The sequence below is a fragment of the Trichoderma citrinoviride genome, assembly GCF_003025115.1.
Source record: "Trichoderma citrinoviride strain TUCIM 6016 unplaced genomic scaffold BBK36scaffold_2, whole genome shotgun sequence".
NCBI lineage: Eukaryota > Fungi > Ascomycota > Sordariomycetes > Hypocreales > Hypocreaceae > Trichoderma > Trichoderma citrinoviride.
Window position 1 is genome coordinate 400,129 of NW_020194710.1, and position 15,498 is coordinate 415,626.

General features: G+C 53.9%; 5 protein-coding genes across 5 annotated transcripts; 2 read left to right on the forward strand and 3 right to left on the reverse strand.

Annotated features, from left to right (window-relative positions):
- BBK36DRAFT_1110351 (TAFII28-domain-containing protein) lies at nucleotides 1–992 on the forward strand (the record flags this gene model as incomplete). Its single annotated transcript, XM_024889575.1, has 2 exons — nucleotides 1–561; nucleotides 627–992. The coding sequence occupies 2 exons, from the start codon at nucleotides 1–3 to the stop codon at nucleotides 990–992; spliced, it is 927 nt and encodes a 308-aa protein (XP_024752688.1).
- Nucleotides 993–1,874: 882 nt separating this feature from the next.
- Nucleotides 1,875–2,789, forward strand: BBK36DRAFT_1165644 (hypothetical protein; the record flags this gene model as incomplete). Its single annotated transcript, XM_024894804.1, has 2 exons — nucleotides 1,875–1,889; nucleotides 2,070–2,789. The coding sequence occupies 2 exons, from the start codon at nucleotides 1,875–1,877 to the stop codon at nucleotides 2,787–2,789; spliced, it is 735 nt and encodes a 244-aa protein (XP_024752689.1).
- Nucleotides 2,790–5,552: 2,763 nt separating this feature from the next.
- BBK36DRAFT_1085919 (ankyrin) lies at nucleotides 5,553–7,661 on the reverse strand (the record flags this gene model as incomplete). The annotated part of the gene is made up of 1 exon (XM_024888962.1): nucleotides 5,553–7,661. A coding segment is annotated over one exon (2,109 nt), but the record flags the coding sequence as incomplete, so codon positions are not given.
- Nucleotides 7,662–7,670: 9 nt separating this feature from the next.
- Nucleotides 7,671–8,663, reverse strand: BBK36DRAFT_1104673 (HET-domain-containing protein; the record flags this gene model as incomplete). Its single annotated transcript, XM_024889190.1, has 1 exon — nucleotides 7,671–8,663. A coding segment is annotated over one exon (993 nt), but the record flags the coding sequence as incomplete, so codon positions are not given.
- Nucleotides 8,664–9,535: 872 nt separating this feature from the next.
- Nucleotides 9,536–12,163, reverse strand: BBK36DRAFT_1134192 (hypothetical protein). Its single transcript, XM_024892223.1, has 3 exons — nucleotides 11,559–12,163; nucleotides 9,771–11,521; nucleotides 9,536–9,677 (listed from the first exon to the last, which is right to left on the reverse strand). Exons 1-2 carry the CDS (start codon nucleotides 12,152–12,154, stop codon nucleotides 9,772–9,774), a joined length of 2,346 nt encoding a protein of 781 aa, XP_024752692.1. The 5' UTR covers nucleotides 12,155–12,163; the 3' UTR covers nucleotides 9,536–9,677; nucleotide 9,771.
- Nucleotides 12,164–15,498: the final 3,335 nt, after the last annotated feature.

The window sequence follows — 15,498 nt, forward strand, 5'->3', positions numbered from 1 at the left end:
ATGTCGCCTCCGTATTCATCACCAGCCCAGGTCCCCAGCAAGAAGCGGGCATCGACAATGGACATGAACATGCCGCCCGGCAAGCGCAGGAAGAGCTCCGTCATCTCACAGCCACCCACACATCCCCTGCGCCAGACATCGTTCCCGCCAGAAGCAGGCTCGCCGTATCCCCGGTCGCCGTCGGTGGACGCCGCGTCGCACGTCAGCGGCAGCGTGGTGAGCGCGACGACGAGCGCCGTGTCGAAGCGCAAGCGCGGTAGGAAAGCCAAGGGCGCAAAAGGCGGCGAGGACGGGGGAGACAAGACGCCGAGCCTGGTGGGGGGCAAGGCAATGACGACGGCGAGCGGGCAGGGAGGGGGAGCGGGCGATAAGGATGCTGAGGAGGATGAAGAGGATGACAAGGAGGAGATGGCGCTGGAGGATGCGGTCGCGCGGACGCAGGAGCAGAAGCAGGAAGAAATAAGATTGAGGGCTATGCTCGTGGAGGCGTTTGACCCGGTGCAGTATGATCGGTACGAGTTTTGGAGGGCGGCCAAGTTGTCGGAGGCGGTTGTCAAGAGGGTGAGCATTGCGCATTGCAGCCTATTCTCCGTTTGGATGCAGTTACTGACAAGACGGCGGCCCAGGTCGTCAATGCTACCGTCTCGCAGTCGGTGCCCCAGATGGTGGCAACGGCAGTCAAGGCAGTCGCCAAGCTCTTTGCCGGAGAGATCATCGAGGGAGCACGAAGCGTGCAAGCCGAATGGATCCTCGCGGGAGAGAAGCAGAGCGAGGTCGCGACGCCGCCGCCGTTGACAGACGAAGCCGAAAACGACGAAGAGCCTGACCTCCGCAGGGGCCCGCTGCGGCCAGACCACCTGAGAGAGGCGTGGCGGCGGTACAAGCTGAGCCACGAGAGCCGAGGAGTTGGAGTGCAGCAACTGTGGCACGCGCAGCAGGGGACCGGGGTGGAGAGATTTTCGACGAGGACGGGGAACAGGCTGTTTCGGTGATGGAGCTAGGGATTTTTCCCTCTTTTCTTTTTTGTTATTTTCTGCATTTTTCACGACTTGGCGCGGTGGAGTTGGAGAGCGAGGCGATTATGGATGCTTTTTCTTCGTTTTTTCAGGGTCCTTTTTTCCCCTCGTTTGCCGTGGGCACCGGGGGAGGCAGACCATGGCCGAGGTCCAGGACGAAGAGGATTCGTCCGTTTACAAGACAGATGCCCTCTTTGAGCAGCATCTCATACTCCCGAGTTTCTCTCAGCCTTTTCAGGCATCAGGCACCAGGCATCCGATACATACTATTACTACCACTCCAAGTACCGTCTGTTGAAGACGACCTTGACGAATCACAGAGGCCAGAATGCAAGACAGGACGGGCTGCCAAGGGTTCGCAGTGACGCACAGCTAGTCTGCCGATTTTATTGCCCGTTTGGTCGCAAGTGTGGCTCCGAGACTGGGGCGTCGATGGTGGAGCTGCCACCTAGTGAGTGACAGATTTTTCCTGTTTCTCTCTTTTGCGTGCCGTTGCTGTTGCTGCTGCAGACGATGCCAGAGCGAGTTGAGCGTGTACAGTAATAGGAACGGAATAGTAGAGGGAAAACTAAGAGAGAAAAAAAAGAAAGGGAAAAAAAAAAAAAAAAAAAAAAAAAAAAATAAAAAAAAAAGAAGCAGCGCGCACGCGACTGCTGACAAAACTCTCTCTTATTACTCAACCGATTCTTCCTCTCCCACTCTCTCTTCTACTTGACTGGCTTGGCCTACACAAAGCAAGTTGCACATCTGTTGCACTCCAATTGATTCCTGAATCTTCGTCTTCCATCTTTTGTCTTTTTCTTATTTCTGTTCATTTCTTCTCACTGTTATTCTTTTGACGAATTGACCCTTTCCAACATGCCTAGAGCCAAGGTACGTCTCTGATTCTCTCTGCAGCTGAGCCCCCACGCCTCTGCTTTTGGCAGCATGTCACCAGCAAATTTTCACACCAATTGCCGTCTCCCACAATCTGCCTCTTCTGTCTGGTCAACCAATTCCTCACTCACACAATTCACATGATCTATCCTGATTTCTAACATGCCCGTCATGCAGCAGGAAACCGACAGCTCAGCCAAGTCCAGTGCTGCAGCCATCCGCATCAGAGAAAACCAGCGCCGCTCGCGGGCCCGCCGGAAAGAATACGTCGAGGGCATGCAGAGGAAGCTGCAGGACTACGAGACCAAAGGCGTCGCTGCCACGCTGGAGATGCAGCAGGCTGCACGGGACGTGGCCATTGAGAACGCCCGGCTGCGGCTGCTGCTCGCCCACAGCGGCGTCACCGCCGATGCCGTCGAGGGCTTCTTGCAGTCCTTCAAGGGCCAGGACGCCAGCGAGGCCGAGCACTACGCCGCCCGCATCGCCACCGCCGAGTCTATTGCCGCCCTGGGACGCCCGTCCACCGTCGCCACGCTCTTCCCCGAGCACGCACACATCGACAAGCTGGCCGTCCTGGCCAGCGCCAGCATGCAGCAGAGCGCCAGCGGCCACGACTCAGACGGCACAATCACCTCGGACGACTCGACAACGGGGCCCAGCACGGGGCCCGTCACTCCCAGCTCGAGCAGTCTCAACGCTCCCTCGCCCAGTGACGGCGGCTTCGAGGCGCCCCAGACCATGTCCTGTGACGCTGCCGCTCACATCATTGCCCAGATGCAGGGCTGTGGCCTTCGGGAGCCGTCCAAGGGGAGTCTGGAAGCCAGCAACCAGGGCGACTACCTCATTCAGAACTCTGCCTTCTTGAAAATTCTTGAGGCGGCGTCCATCTTCAATTAGCCTTGGGCCCCACAAGAAAAAAGCTGAAAAGAAGAAAAACCAGAAAAAGCAAAAAGCCACCATCGTGTACAAGACGACTCACGCCGATTTCAGAGCAAGGCAAGTCGATGCTCCTGAAGGTGGCACTTTGGAGCACCGACCTTGGTTTGCCGGCTTATGCTCTGGAAACAATTGGCGACTTCATGATTGATGCCATCTATTTGCATATTGGATTTGCCTTCGTCAAGGCGTCAGGCCGCTTTACGCATTGCGTTTGTCGCCGCTTTCCCATGCTGGATCCATCACGGCAACAGCTTCATGCCGGATGCGACTTTTGAAGAACTGTCACCAGACATGAGGGTTCTGTCAGTGGGTTACGACGATATGAATGCACAGAGCGCAAGACAATCTTCTTATCTGGATCTGTCTCACGATCATAGAGCAGTCGTGGATTCGGAGTTGGAACCTCTAAAGTATTGCGGCTTCTGGCCATTCGCGACAAATTATTTGACTCGCCAACGGTTTTCTGAGGAAGAAGACCGTCTCTGATTTACCAGCCATTACCGATTTATGTTGTCAGAACGTCTACGGCGGCGTCTTTGAGAGGTTCTCCGCTCCAAATCGCCAGCCATAATATTACCGCGGCATCGACAGTACAGCAGCCTTGATTTCATGCGACATACTTTGACAAAAGTTTTCTGTTTTTGCAATGGGATCTATTTTGCAACATGGCGTCATTCTTAATCAAACAAAAGTTCAGCATTGAATTTTACGCAGTTAGAGATTACAGACTTGGGCCTTTGATGCCTGAGTTGGTATATACATACAGAGAGGAGACAATCTGTGTCTAGGGGAATACAGAAAAAAAAAGCGATGCGATTTGATGCACATATCTGGTGGAGAAATTATCAAGATTTCCCGTGGGCACGCCTGTTCTTGTAACTCATCTGGACGAGAGAGAAAAGGCTGGACGAAAAGCGTTCCCATGGAAATCTGAGGGCATCATTCACTTTATTGTCCCGGATCCATGGCTGAGGCATTCTGTTTGGACGCCCGTGTATTAGTATAGTGCTGATGGTTGCACATTGTTTCCCTCTTGAGCGCAAAGATTAAAGTTCATGGTTTAGAGAAGAGCAAGCATGACACAGCTTTGTAAGAGTTGAATAACAAAAAGTTACAGCTGATTTATATAAATGTACAACTCATGAGTCGAATATCGCGAGACTGCTATACTATTTACTATGATAACCTTCATCCAATCCATCAAAAAGATGGAGAATTCTTGCCCATCTAGCAGTTTGAGGGTTTTTTTTTTACCACGAAAAAGCTAGAGAGTTCTGACCATGTAGCAATCGAGTTTCTTCTTTTCTCTTCTCTTCTCTTCTTTCTTTCTTTTCTCTTCTCTTCTCTTCTTTTCTTTCTTTCTTTCTTTCTTTCTTTCTTTCTTTCTTTCTTTCTTTCTTTCTTTCTTTTTTTTCTTTTTTTTTTTTTTTTTTTAAATAAAACGCTAAGGGATTTCTCATTGGAGATTGCTGGCTTATTACAATACTACAACTATTATGAGATCTCAGAAGAGTTCATCTCAAAAAAAAAAAAAAAAAAAAAAAAACCAGAGCTAACCAAACAATCGCAAGTGTCGATAATGTCTATTTCCAGATCAAACATAGACCGACAAGACCTCGCATAGAGCTCCTTCATAGCTCACTATGCCAAGGCAAGGATCTACCAAGCTTACATGAAAAACATCATCTTATGACAACAACATAGGTATATCAAGCAAGAGAGACATATATAAGTACATGAAAAGGAGAAGCGCCCTTAGCATATATGCTCACAACATCAAAATCAAGACCCCAGAAGTTCATAAAGTCGAACCTTTGGAAAGAACATCGCCTCCTCTCTTCCCCTTTAGAGCACGTCAGCGATCTCGCTCGGCTGCTAGACACTAGAGAGCAGAAGACCTTGGGACGCTGCTGCGGAGACAACCGGCGATTTGAATAAGCGAAGCAAACTGATTCATTCACCGCATAAGACCAAAGGTGTACGATGGCTTAAAGAGAGCCGACAAGCTTTGATGGGGCGCGAGATGGTAGAGTGGGCGGGCTCTGCGGGCTCGGTACGAGCTGGCTTAAATCCTGCGAGGACGACGGAGGTCGTTTAGGCCGAGCAAAGGGGTCCTCAATCGGGGAGCTTACAGACTGTGGATAAATAGGAACGACAGGCGGCGGAAAACGGGGAGGGACAGGCCGCACAGCGACTCCCGAAGCCTGTGGTAGCGCTTCCACGTACGGGGGCCACGAAGCGTTTGCGCCGGAACTGCTTGACTCCGGCTTGGAAGTATGCCCTGCCGGGGCGGAGGATTGGGCGTATGGCAGTATCTTGCCCGGACCTTGGGGCTTAGAGGGCTCGTACGGATTCACCCCTTACGTGCAGCAAGAAGGCTTCTGCTATAAGAATGGCCACTTCGCGAAGCTTTTCCGTAAGCCAGACTGCTGTGGGGGGCGTTGCCATATGCCGTGCTGCGCTGAGGAACGTTGCCATGATTGCCATATTTATACTATGCTGCAAGTGCATTGCAATGATTCTTATTCGCTGGGCGCCTATATGAAGGCTTATTGATATATGTCGGCTGATATTATAAAGGAACAATATGAGTGAAAGCCGGCGCCGATGCTGCTTCAGGGGCAAGGAGTGCTGCTCCAGGTAGACCAGGTGCCGCGTCTGGTAGAAGATCAGCATGGTCAGAAAGTGCTTGGCCTTGCCCGATTCGTTGTTGTTGCTGTTGTCGCTGTCGTTGTCCGTAAGGGCATACTTGCTCTCTTGAAGACATATGTATAGTTCAAATATGTCAAAGAAGCTGACAATGTGAGGCTGGTCCTGGGCAAAAGCGATGGTATAAGCATCCATCTTTGCCTCAACGACAATTGCGCGACCATCTTCAAGCCGCAGATAGTACTCAGAGGTGGCAATTGGATTGGCACCCTGGCGGCAGAGCAGCTCGACGCAGTCGTACCGCCCGACCGAGGCCGCTGTTTGAAGTGTCCTGTCCAATTGTCTCTGAGTAATCATCCGCCACTCAGGCTGAAGAAGCTCTTCTAGGCACTCGACGAACCCAAACATGGCGGCGAGATCCATTGGCAACAGGCTGAGGAGGTTGGTCTCCGTGTTTGTCCTTGCTCCATGCCGAAGAAGCAGGGCGACGACTTCACGGTGACCTCCCCTACAGGCCGCATGCAGTGGACTCCTCCCCAAGTCGTCCGTCAAATTGACAGATGCACCCAGATGAACAAGGTAGGCGACGGCATCACGAGCGCCTGCAGCGGCCGCGTGCCAAACGGGAGTCCGGCCGTACTGATCTCCAGTATCCAGGTAGCAGCCGTGGAGGTGGAGAGCTCGAATGGCACCTATGCAATTCCCAGCGGCGGCACGATGGAGCGGCGTCTCGTCAAATTTGTTGCGAGGGGTGAGCCCGGTATGCTCCGAGCTCCAGTCTAGCAGCTCTTGGAAGAACGAGATGCCGTACTCGATGTCAGGGCTCGAGGCTGCGGCCAAGTGCAAGGGCGTTTCAAGAAAGTGTTCCGTCCTTGCGTTGGCCAGATGACCGAGCTCTGGCTGGACACGGAACTTGTCCAAAGTAGTCCAGACTTTGTTGTTGCAGACAATTGCTACGTGAATCGCCAACAGTCCTCCCTTTGTCAGCGCCTCGGGATTGGCTCCGTTTCTAAGGAGCAACATGATGCAGTCGTGAGAGCCACCAGCAACTGCCCAATGAAGTGGCGCGAATCCGTGCTGATCAGTCGTTCGTGCCTCGATATCTGGCGTTTGATAGGCCAGGATAGACTCGACCTGAGGTGCGTCACCGGCGAACAACGCCTCAGCCAGCTGCTCTGTGGCGCTCAATTGCCTTCTTGACTCTCGTGCAGAAGATTTCTGCTTCAAAAAAGCCAAAAAGTCGTAGATGGGCTTCATAAATTCGCCCCGAACTGTTCCTGTTCCGTCTTCAGGATACCTTGATCGGACAGGCGGAACCGCCCAAGTATTGGTGCCGTAGTCTTCTATTGCAAAAGGCGAGCTTGTAGTGACACAGTAGAGCTCTGTCAAAGCTTTCAAGTTCGAGTCGGTAGAGGTGGAATCGTTGCTGGGTTTGGACAGCACCATGATCTGATTGGGACTTTCCATCAGCTCCTTGTAAGTTTGGATCTCGGCCGTCGACGTTACGAGGATGGAACTGTAGAGGCGTCCTTGAAGCTGGATTCCCTCCACTGTCGCGCTGCTCGTCAGTGAAGAGTCTTCACCGAGTAAATCACGGAGCTTTTGCGGCGTGATCTCATCGCTGCTTGATTTGGCAATTTCGCTTTCTATCCGCTTGTTGACCTCGTGGAAAGCGTGCTCGAGGGATATGTCGCGATATGACAGTTGGAAACACCATCCCTCCCATTCCATCGTGTTCAGACGACGACGCAAGCCGACGACGACATCCACCTTCTCGTGCGTTTTATGAATGCTTTGGAATCTAAAGATACCCATGGCCTGCAGTTTGCGGGAATACTGCACCTTGAGGGTCATGGTGGCCGAGTTCCAGTTGTGGGCGGGATACTTGTCGAGCAGCCGGTACTGAACACCATCCGAGGAACCGAGGCCGGACTCCATATTCAAAGGCGAAAGCCTAAACTGCGGGAGGTGGTAATAGACCGGTTGCTGTCTGATGTATATCGACCGGTATCCCTCGTTTGGCCAATATGTAGAGGATGGTGGAGGCATGAAGTGCTGCGACTTGGGCCTCAGCCTTCCATACTGGTCTTCCGAAAGCCGCCGCAGGAGCAGAGCTGGACACTGGTAGACGTCTCGATCCCGCTGAACGCAGTCTAGGATGGCAAAATAGTCCTCCTCCATTGCACCTTCGTCATTGTAAGCACGCGGCTCCAGATACAGCTGCACGCGCAGGCCTTGGTTCGTCATCGCGGATGGCGCGCTGGCATACACGGGTAACGGCGGTAGAACCTGCAATAAGCCCGCATGCTTGAACTGGGCAGGAGATTGTGCGAGCAGTCCGAAAAGGGCATCTGGGTCTTCGTCTTCGTCGTCGAAAGAGTTCCAGGCAAATATCGACTGGTCATCGGTGCGTTGGATGATTTCCTCCTGCAGGCGTGTGAATGCACGCCGGCCCTCGCCATATAACAGCGGCATGTTGACCTGGAACAACCCCATCAAGCAATATGCGGTATCCTCGAGCCTCGTCGTGTTCCTGCGAGATGCCCAGGCCATGCGAGCAGACACACTCAGCTGGAGAGGGTCTATCCTGCCATTCAAGACTTCTTCGTCAATATTCGTGGTTTCGCTGATGATCTTGGTAAAGTCAGCCGGGGCATCTTTCTGGCCGAGCAAGCTCCAGTCCTTGGCGTAAAAGAGGACGAGCTTTGGGGCAATGAGCTCCTGAAGTGTCCATCCTCGTGTAAACCAGCGGCTCCGGCGGAGATTCTCGTGGAACCCATCGGGATGTGCATCGTCAGGCGGCTCGACGTCGGCGAGGAAAGCGTAGCACTCGGCCGACTGCTCGTACCAGAGGTACATGGAGTTGATGGCCTCGGACAGCTCGGCGCTGCTGGTCTTGTCGATGCAGCAAGTGTCCACCCACAGATAGTCGAGGCCCCGGCTCACGGCCAGCCGGGCAGCTCCGGAGATTTTGATGTAGCCCTTCTTCAAGACGGTGGCCCGCTTCTTCTTAGGGAGAGTCTGGGGCGACGCCAGCGAGAGCTGCGAGCAGCCGCCGAGGCGCCGCAGCTGCTGGATCGTGACTTCTTCATCGCCCCATGTATGCGACAAGATGGCATAGCGAGGGACGTTGTTGTCGTTTATATCAACGAGCTCCAGCGTTCTGGCGTCTAGGAGACGCATGTTTGCGCCTGCCTACCTGAAAGTGTGTGTAGAATGGGGAGTATAGAACCAGCAGGCGGCCCCTCAGTCAATCTTAACACTTCCTTCACGGCTCTTTCAGCCTCATGTTGTCAGCGCTGTGCCATATGGCTCGACGACAAATCCGGTGTGATTCCGGTGTGATTCCAGAGAACAGAAACAGCCCAAGCGAGCGTCACAGTTGCGGCTGTGCAGCTGAGGCGCGTGGCGATGCGGCCACTGCCTGCAAATGAGTGGAAGCCATTTGGGTTTGACATGTGCCCCCTCCATGCACGGAAGTGGAAACTCAGGGACTATTAGTAGTATCCAGCGCTGCTGAAGGCCACCAGAACAAGACGGCGGCCAATGAGGCATCACGATAAGAGAATTTGAGGCTTGTTGGAGCCTTGGCTGCTGGAGCTTCGTTGTGAGTGGATGCAGAGGAAGCGCACAAACGAGGCAGATTGAGTTGCTCTCAGAGATTGAGGTAAGGCGGAGGAGGGCCAAGGGGCTAAGCCTAGCTGGGCCATGGCCTCGCATAGAGCCGGGCCTAGGCTCGCTAGCTTCAGTGGGGGTGGGCGCTATCCGGGGGCGCTATTGCCCTGCTGAAGCGCTAGAGCTTGACCCTGGCTAGCGAGGTATCGATAACGGATCTCGCGGTGGGCTCAACCTTGAGATGAGAAGGCTTGCTGTACCTTACGGAGTACCTGGGATAGTACCTTATAGAAAACTGGCTTCTCGGTGCTTTCTTCCATTAAACAGGTAGTCAAACGGTGTATGCGCTTAGAATATCACCTGAGAAGGCCAAGTAGAGAGATGGCAGTGTCATGATTATATAAAAGTGATATTCTTCCTACAGGTTCCAATGCTGCATTTGGTATCGTTGGTTCTATCGTGATCAAATCCTATTCGTCCAGTCCCTGTGATTGCGCCATCCCGCCCGCTCCATTCGCCTTGCTTTTTTCCCTTACAAGTATTACATTCAACCCATGAAATAGACATGCGCTCTTCGTCCTCAAGGATCCCCCGTCTATCATATATGCATGTGTTATAGACATAATCTTGAGGGTTTCCAATATCTTCTGCCTTCCTCTTTGTTCAGTCTTCTCTCTTACATCCAGGCATTGCCATAACCAGGCGCAGTCCAGCTGCCCCCGTTCGTCGCCCACATGTTCATGTCCAGCCCCATGGCATAGTCGAATCCATCGTCCAGCCCCAGCCCTGCAAAGGTGCCGTCATACGCATTCAGATCCGATTGCCCATACTCTGACCGCGGTGCAGACAGACTGGGAGTTGCGCCCTTGCTAGGGTTGGCAGGAACCTCCGGTGGAAGACTTTGCTGGTCCAGGCCTGATGCAAAGCCCGCTTCCGACATCCAAGGAGCAGTCATGACGGGATGAGTAAAGGGCGAGACGGTGTTGTTGGCGCCCGACGATGAGCTGAACGGCTGCAGGCCGGTCGCGGCAGGAGCGCTGAGAACATCTGACCCGTCTGTGATCTGGAGGTTTGGCGGTCCCGCTGGTTGCGACAAGTCACCGGACACGATTCCTTCTCTTGTTGCGGCTTTAGGGTCCTGGTTGATAAGCCTCTCCAAGTCGGCCACGATACAGTCCACTGCGGGTCCCACGCAGCAGTCCTTGATGGTCTGAAGACATAGCTGAGCCTGCTCCATGACCGTCTCTGCCGTGACGCCGAACCGGTCGAAGATGCCGAACTGGAAGAGGTACACGAGCATTCGCGCGCACTGATACGCGCACATGGCAAGGTCAATGTCCGCCACCGGCTTGGCACCCAGCTTTTGGATGAGCGAAAAGATGAGAGTCAGTGCTAGAGAGTGGTCGACACACTGCCTCTGACAGTGCTCGAGGAAGCTCTGGTCGAACATGTCGAGCATGGACTGTGGCAGCCCTCCACTGATGTTCACCAAGGCGAGGCGGTAGAGGTCGCAGTAGCACTGGCGCCACCATACGTGGATCATGACGAAGATGCATAACCGCGGCGAATAGGCGCGGAGGCGGAGCGAGTTTTCCGAGAACTGGAACGAGGTCGGGAGGTTGGTGGCAAAGTCGTTGAGCTCTTTGTCGAGCGCGAATATGCGACCTTGTAGCTCAGCGGCTTCCATGCCGCGGTCATACTGAGCCACCTTTGTGAATTCGATAATCTTCTGGCGGATGTGCAGGATGCGCGCATGAAGAGCCAGAGTCCCGATGTCCTCGGCGAGCGGCGGCCGGGGCTGATGCGAGTCTGGCACGAGCTTCTCCGTCTGCTGCGGCAGGTCGAATTCGAAGTTGCGCTCGTTGCATGGCAAATAGACGTGGATCTGGTCGGCCCTCCAGAGGACAAAGTCCGGATACCCGCCACAGATACTCGTATCGATGCAGTACAAGGACCACATGAGGCGCCGACGAGACTCCTGGGCCAGAAAGCGGAGATGCGGCGCCTCGTAGTTGAGGCGCAAAGCAGAGGCGTACCGAGAGGCAAAGCTGTGCAGGACAAAGGCGCTGGAGAACTTGTTGCAGAGGATACGGTGCTTGATGATGAAGATGAGCGCCTGGATCTTGACAATTGAGGGCCGGCTGTAGTCGGCAAGAAGGAGGGCCTCGGCATCGTTGATGCAGCGGTTTCCGTACTCGCGCATGCCAGGGCCCATATTGGTCAAGCATGACGTGATGCCAACCAGTGCCAGGAGAAGCGCCCTGTCGACTTTGCCGGCGTGGTACTGCTCCATTAGAGAAGCGCGGTGCAGGAAGGTGAACATGGGCATATGGTGGACGTGGCGGAAGAAGAGGTCGAATGCGCGGCTGACGATGGAGCTGAAGCTTTCATCAATTTGCGGACTGCAAGTTCCAAGGCCCGTCAGTCTAACCATGACGATAGTGTTTTGTCCGAGCCACTTACCCTTGGTTGTCTACTCCTGGACTCGCAGAGCTGACCCGGTCGGTCAATGCCGGGCTATCGTTGCGCCCTTCATCATGGTCTCGGCTCTCTCCATGGCCCCGGGTCTCCCTGCCGCCATCCCGATCCGACTCTTGATCCGGGCTGTTGGGGCTCTTTGAGCCCCCGATGCCGGCTCCCGTTGACGACGGCTTGACTCGCTTGTTGGGCCGGTAGACGCACTCGATGCCCTGGGCGCGACATCGTTCGCATGCGGGGAGATGACCGGAGCATCGCGCCTTGCGGCTGTGGCAGCTCAAGCAGGCCTGCTTGACACGGCGGCGCGGCAGGGACAGGGACCATGTGTCGACGTCGGCATCGTCGTAGGAACAGGGGAAGCCGAGGCGCTGGCAATTGCCGCAGGACGGGCGCTGGCCGTTGCAGCGCACCTTTCGAAAGCGGCAGACAGCGCAGGTGGTGGACGACTTCTTGGGCCGGCGGTCGAGCGACAGGCCGGAGCCTTCGACGGGATTTGCGATGCTCGGCTGCGCTTCCGGGAGCGACGATCCGGAGAGGTCGAATGACGGCATGTCGGCGTCGGGGGGCGGGTCGAGATCCATTGCTGCGACTGACCCGGGCTGGGGCGTCGCGATCGAGCTCGCAGTCGACGGTGAAAAGGAGAGCGCGGGAGGCGATTGAGTCTCGGAGCTGTCGCAATGCGTGGCGAACAAGTAAGGAGGAGTAAAGAGGCTCGAGGTTGAGGTGGAGGCTTCAAGCTGCGAGCGGAAAAACTGGGGTTGACTCGGTGAGAGGCGCAAGTCTAGAGACGGAAGCGGCGAAGGATAGAGGTTCAGGGGGTAGATCTGGACGAGTGAGTAACATTGGTTAGATGGGATATTACATGGCACGATATGGAAGCGGATGAAGCTGAAGAGATGCAGGACTCAAGCGGTGGAAAACGGAGGCTTGGAGTCGTGCTGTTGCTGGATGGAAGGAAGCTTCGACGCACCTGCACCGGCTGAGGAACCTTTGGCGTGGCGGTCACTGGCGGGTACATCCAGGTACCCTCGTCATGGTCTGTGTGGTCTGTGCCGTCCATTTTGGCGGCACTGCACTGCAATTGGGGGCGCATGCGACAGCAGCGGTACCTGGCAGGCACAAGGAGCAACAAGAGGCACGCTTTTGCAGCTTTTGCCGACGGCCCGAGCTGGGCGTGATGCCGATGGCCCGATGTTTTTTCGTGCTGGTTGTGTAAGTCGAGCTGGAAGATGTCTGTGTGTATCTCTTGCGTTTCTGTCTGTTGAGTCTGATAAATCCAAGACAAGAGAATCAGATCTGTTTTGTGGATGGCAGAAAAATCTCAGATGCAGGGGAATTCGAGACCTTTTTAACAAGAAGCTACGCTGCGGTATGTCGGGCGCCATCACAGGCTACAATTACTAGGTAGAGAAGGTACACGCACCGCATTGCAGACGACATTTCATGCTGCATCTGGAACTGCACGGCACGACCATTCTCTACCAAGCCATCGTCAGTTTTTGATTCCAGGATGCAAAAAGTAGAATCCGCATCTCGAGAAAGTGACGATTCCAAGGAGGCTTGGGCTCAGCCTTTCCCGGCATTCGGAATCCCTAGTGTTTATGATAGGATAGATGGCATTGAAGACGTTGGCTCCTATGGATCTCGCGATCTCGCGCAATCCGCGCGAGGCGAGGAGAGGGTCTGGGGTCAGTCAATAGGGCACCGTAAAACCTGGAGTCCAATAGAGAAACAAGTAAATACGAAGTAAATGAACAGAAAAGAGAAAGGACTCCACACGAATGCGAATAAATCAGGGAATACCTCGTAAGCCGCAAAACGGGCGCTGCCATCCGAGACCCGGGGGACCACTTGTAAGACACTCGGCCGTGACACGTCCAAGCAGCAAGCAGCTTAGCAGCCTCACTGGAGCCAGCCTTACATGTGCCGAGGTAGACCACTCGTTGTTCCCACTCGTCGTTCCATTCGCTCTTCTTTTTTCCTTCTTTTTTTGCGTCTGCTGTTCTTGTTGCGCCTAGCCTGGCTGCAAGGGCGCCACAGGTGGCGGTCCGTTTTTGAGCTCGTTGACTTTTCCATCAATCAGACAACTTTGCTTCGTGCTTGAAATCCCCGCTGTGAAAAGTCCGTGTGCCGTTATGCGCGGGATTACCGGCAGCTTGCGGGAAGAACTTCCAAGATATGTATACCGCGCGACGTCACTTTCTATGGCACTTAACAAGGTGCATGTTCGTGGCTAACGTAGTGATCCAAGGCTGTGATGTAGGTTGACAAGGTACATTGTAGGTTAGGTGTCAGAAGGCAGACAACAACCAAGAGTATCAACTTGAAACTGTTTGACGAGCAGGTAGATGAACTCAATGTCATCAAGAGATACCGTCCTTCACCCAATTCACATGTCACTCATCACCACCAAGCGTGCCCGTGCCGCCCCGGCATCTCCGGCATCTCCGGAGCCTCTTCGCCTCGACCCCGAGACGTCGCTAGAATAAATCCAGCAAAGCAGCAACTTCCAACTCCAGCTCCCCGAGTCAAGTCCGGTAGCCCTAAACGTGTACTCCGTCTTCTGGTCCGGGAATTCGGCAGTAGGTCCGTCAACGTCTTCACTCGACGATGCCCGTTTTGTGTATGGTAAGAGTGATTGGACCTGTGGCATTGTAGGCACTCAGCCTTGATCTAAGCCCCAATTCTCACACCGGCTGCGTTTAGTGACGAGAAATAACATGAAGAGACGCCATAGGGCAGTGCGTTTTGTTGCCGGCTTATCATTCCCATCTGAAGGATCTCGGCAGCTCGACCGTTAGATCAGATCACCGCGACTCATGCAAGCGCAGATCCGCCTTGCTACTTGGGCCTTGAATATGGCGTCACAGGCCTTGTTGCTTCTTTGGAATTTTGTTCTTCCCTTCATTCGTTGTGCCAGAGTGGCGCAATTCGGACAGCAGTTGTGTGCTCCGAACTCACAGCCACAGCCAAAATTCGAAGCCATCACGGAACCAGCTTTGTGACGGGATCGCGCTTATGCTTGGAGTTTGACTGGGCGGATAGCGTATCCGCAAATTCCGCTCCGTTCCGCTACTTGTCAACTTGCACCACTGCTTAGCAAACGCCACGAAGAGCTTCTTGTTCCTGCAGACAGAGTGACTGTCTGGACCACAGATCACCTGGCGGCCTTTGTGGCTAGTGTTTCCCGTAGAGTTGCTGGCATAATCTTTGTGGCTACCTTACCCTGATTAGCTTACAGAGATATATGACCAACACAAGGTCCTCCTCCTTTCCCCCCTATAGTTTTTCTGATTCTATCTTTGTGATACCCCGAGTTACTCGTGCTCTCATCCACGCCTGACAGATGATCCTACTGAATTCCCCGTTGTTGTTTTGCTTTCTTGGTCTAACCCATCTGCGTCTTAACAACCAGCTGAGTATATGCAACATTCAGATAGCACACAGCACCTTGGAATATTGCCCTTTTTCCAGACAGGAGAGCACATCAATACCATCAAGAAATAGCACCTGAAGCTTATCTTTTCACAATGAGTTATCGACAAGCGTTTATAGGGTACTCTAGGAGACCAGCAGCATATCAGCGACAAAGGTCGGTGTTCATCTCGCCATCTCATGGGGCTAATGATCCAATCGAGAGAGCATTCGAGAACGACAATGATGCAGCAAGTCCGTACCATCGACCACACCACCGACATACACTCTCTCATATTCCGAAAGTCAACCCAACTCTCGCGACACAGCCTTCACATGGCACCATCGCACGCAGATGTCGCAAATGCCACATGGATGTGTGTACAAATCCTGTTCTCACGCCTATTATCCTCATCATGGCTCCAGCAGTGACAGCAACTCGGGGATAGTCGGTGATGCTCCCCGGCCTGCTGCTATTGTCGGCAGTGCGGCTGCTCTGCGTCTGATCAAC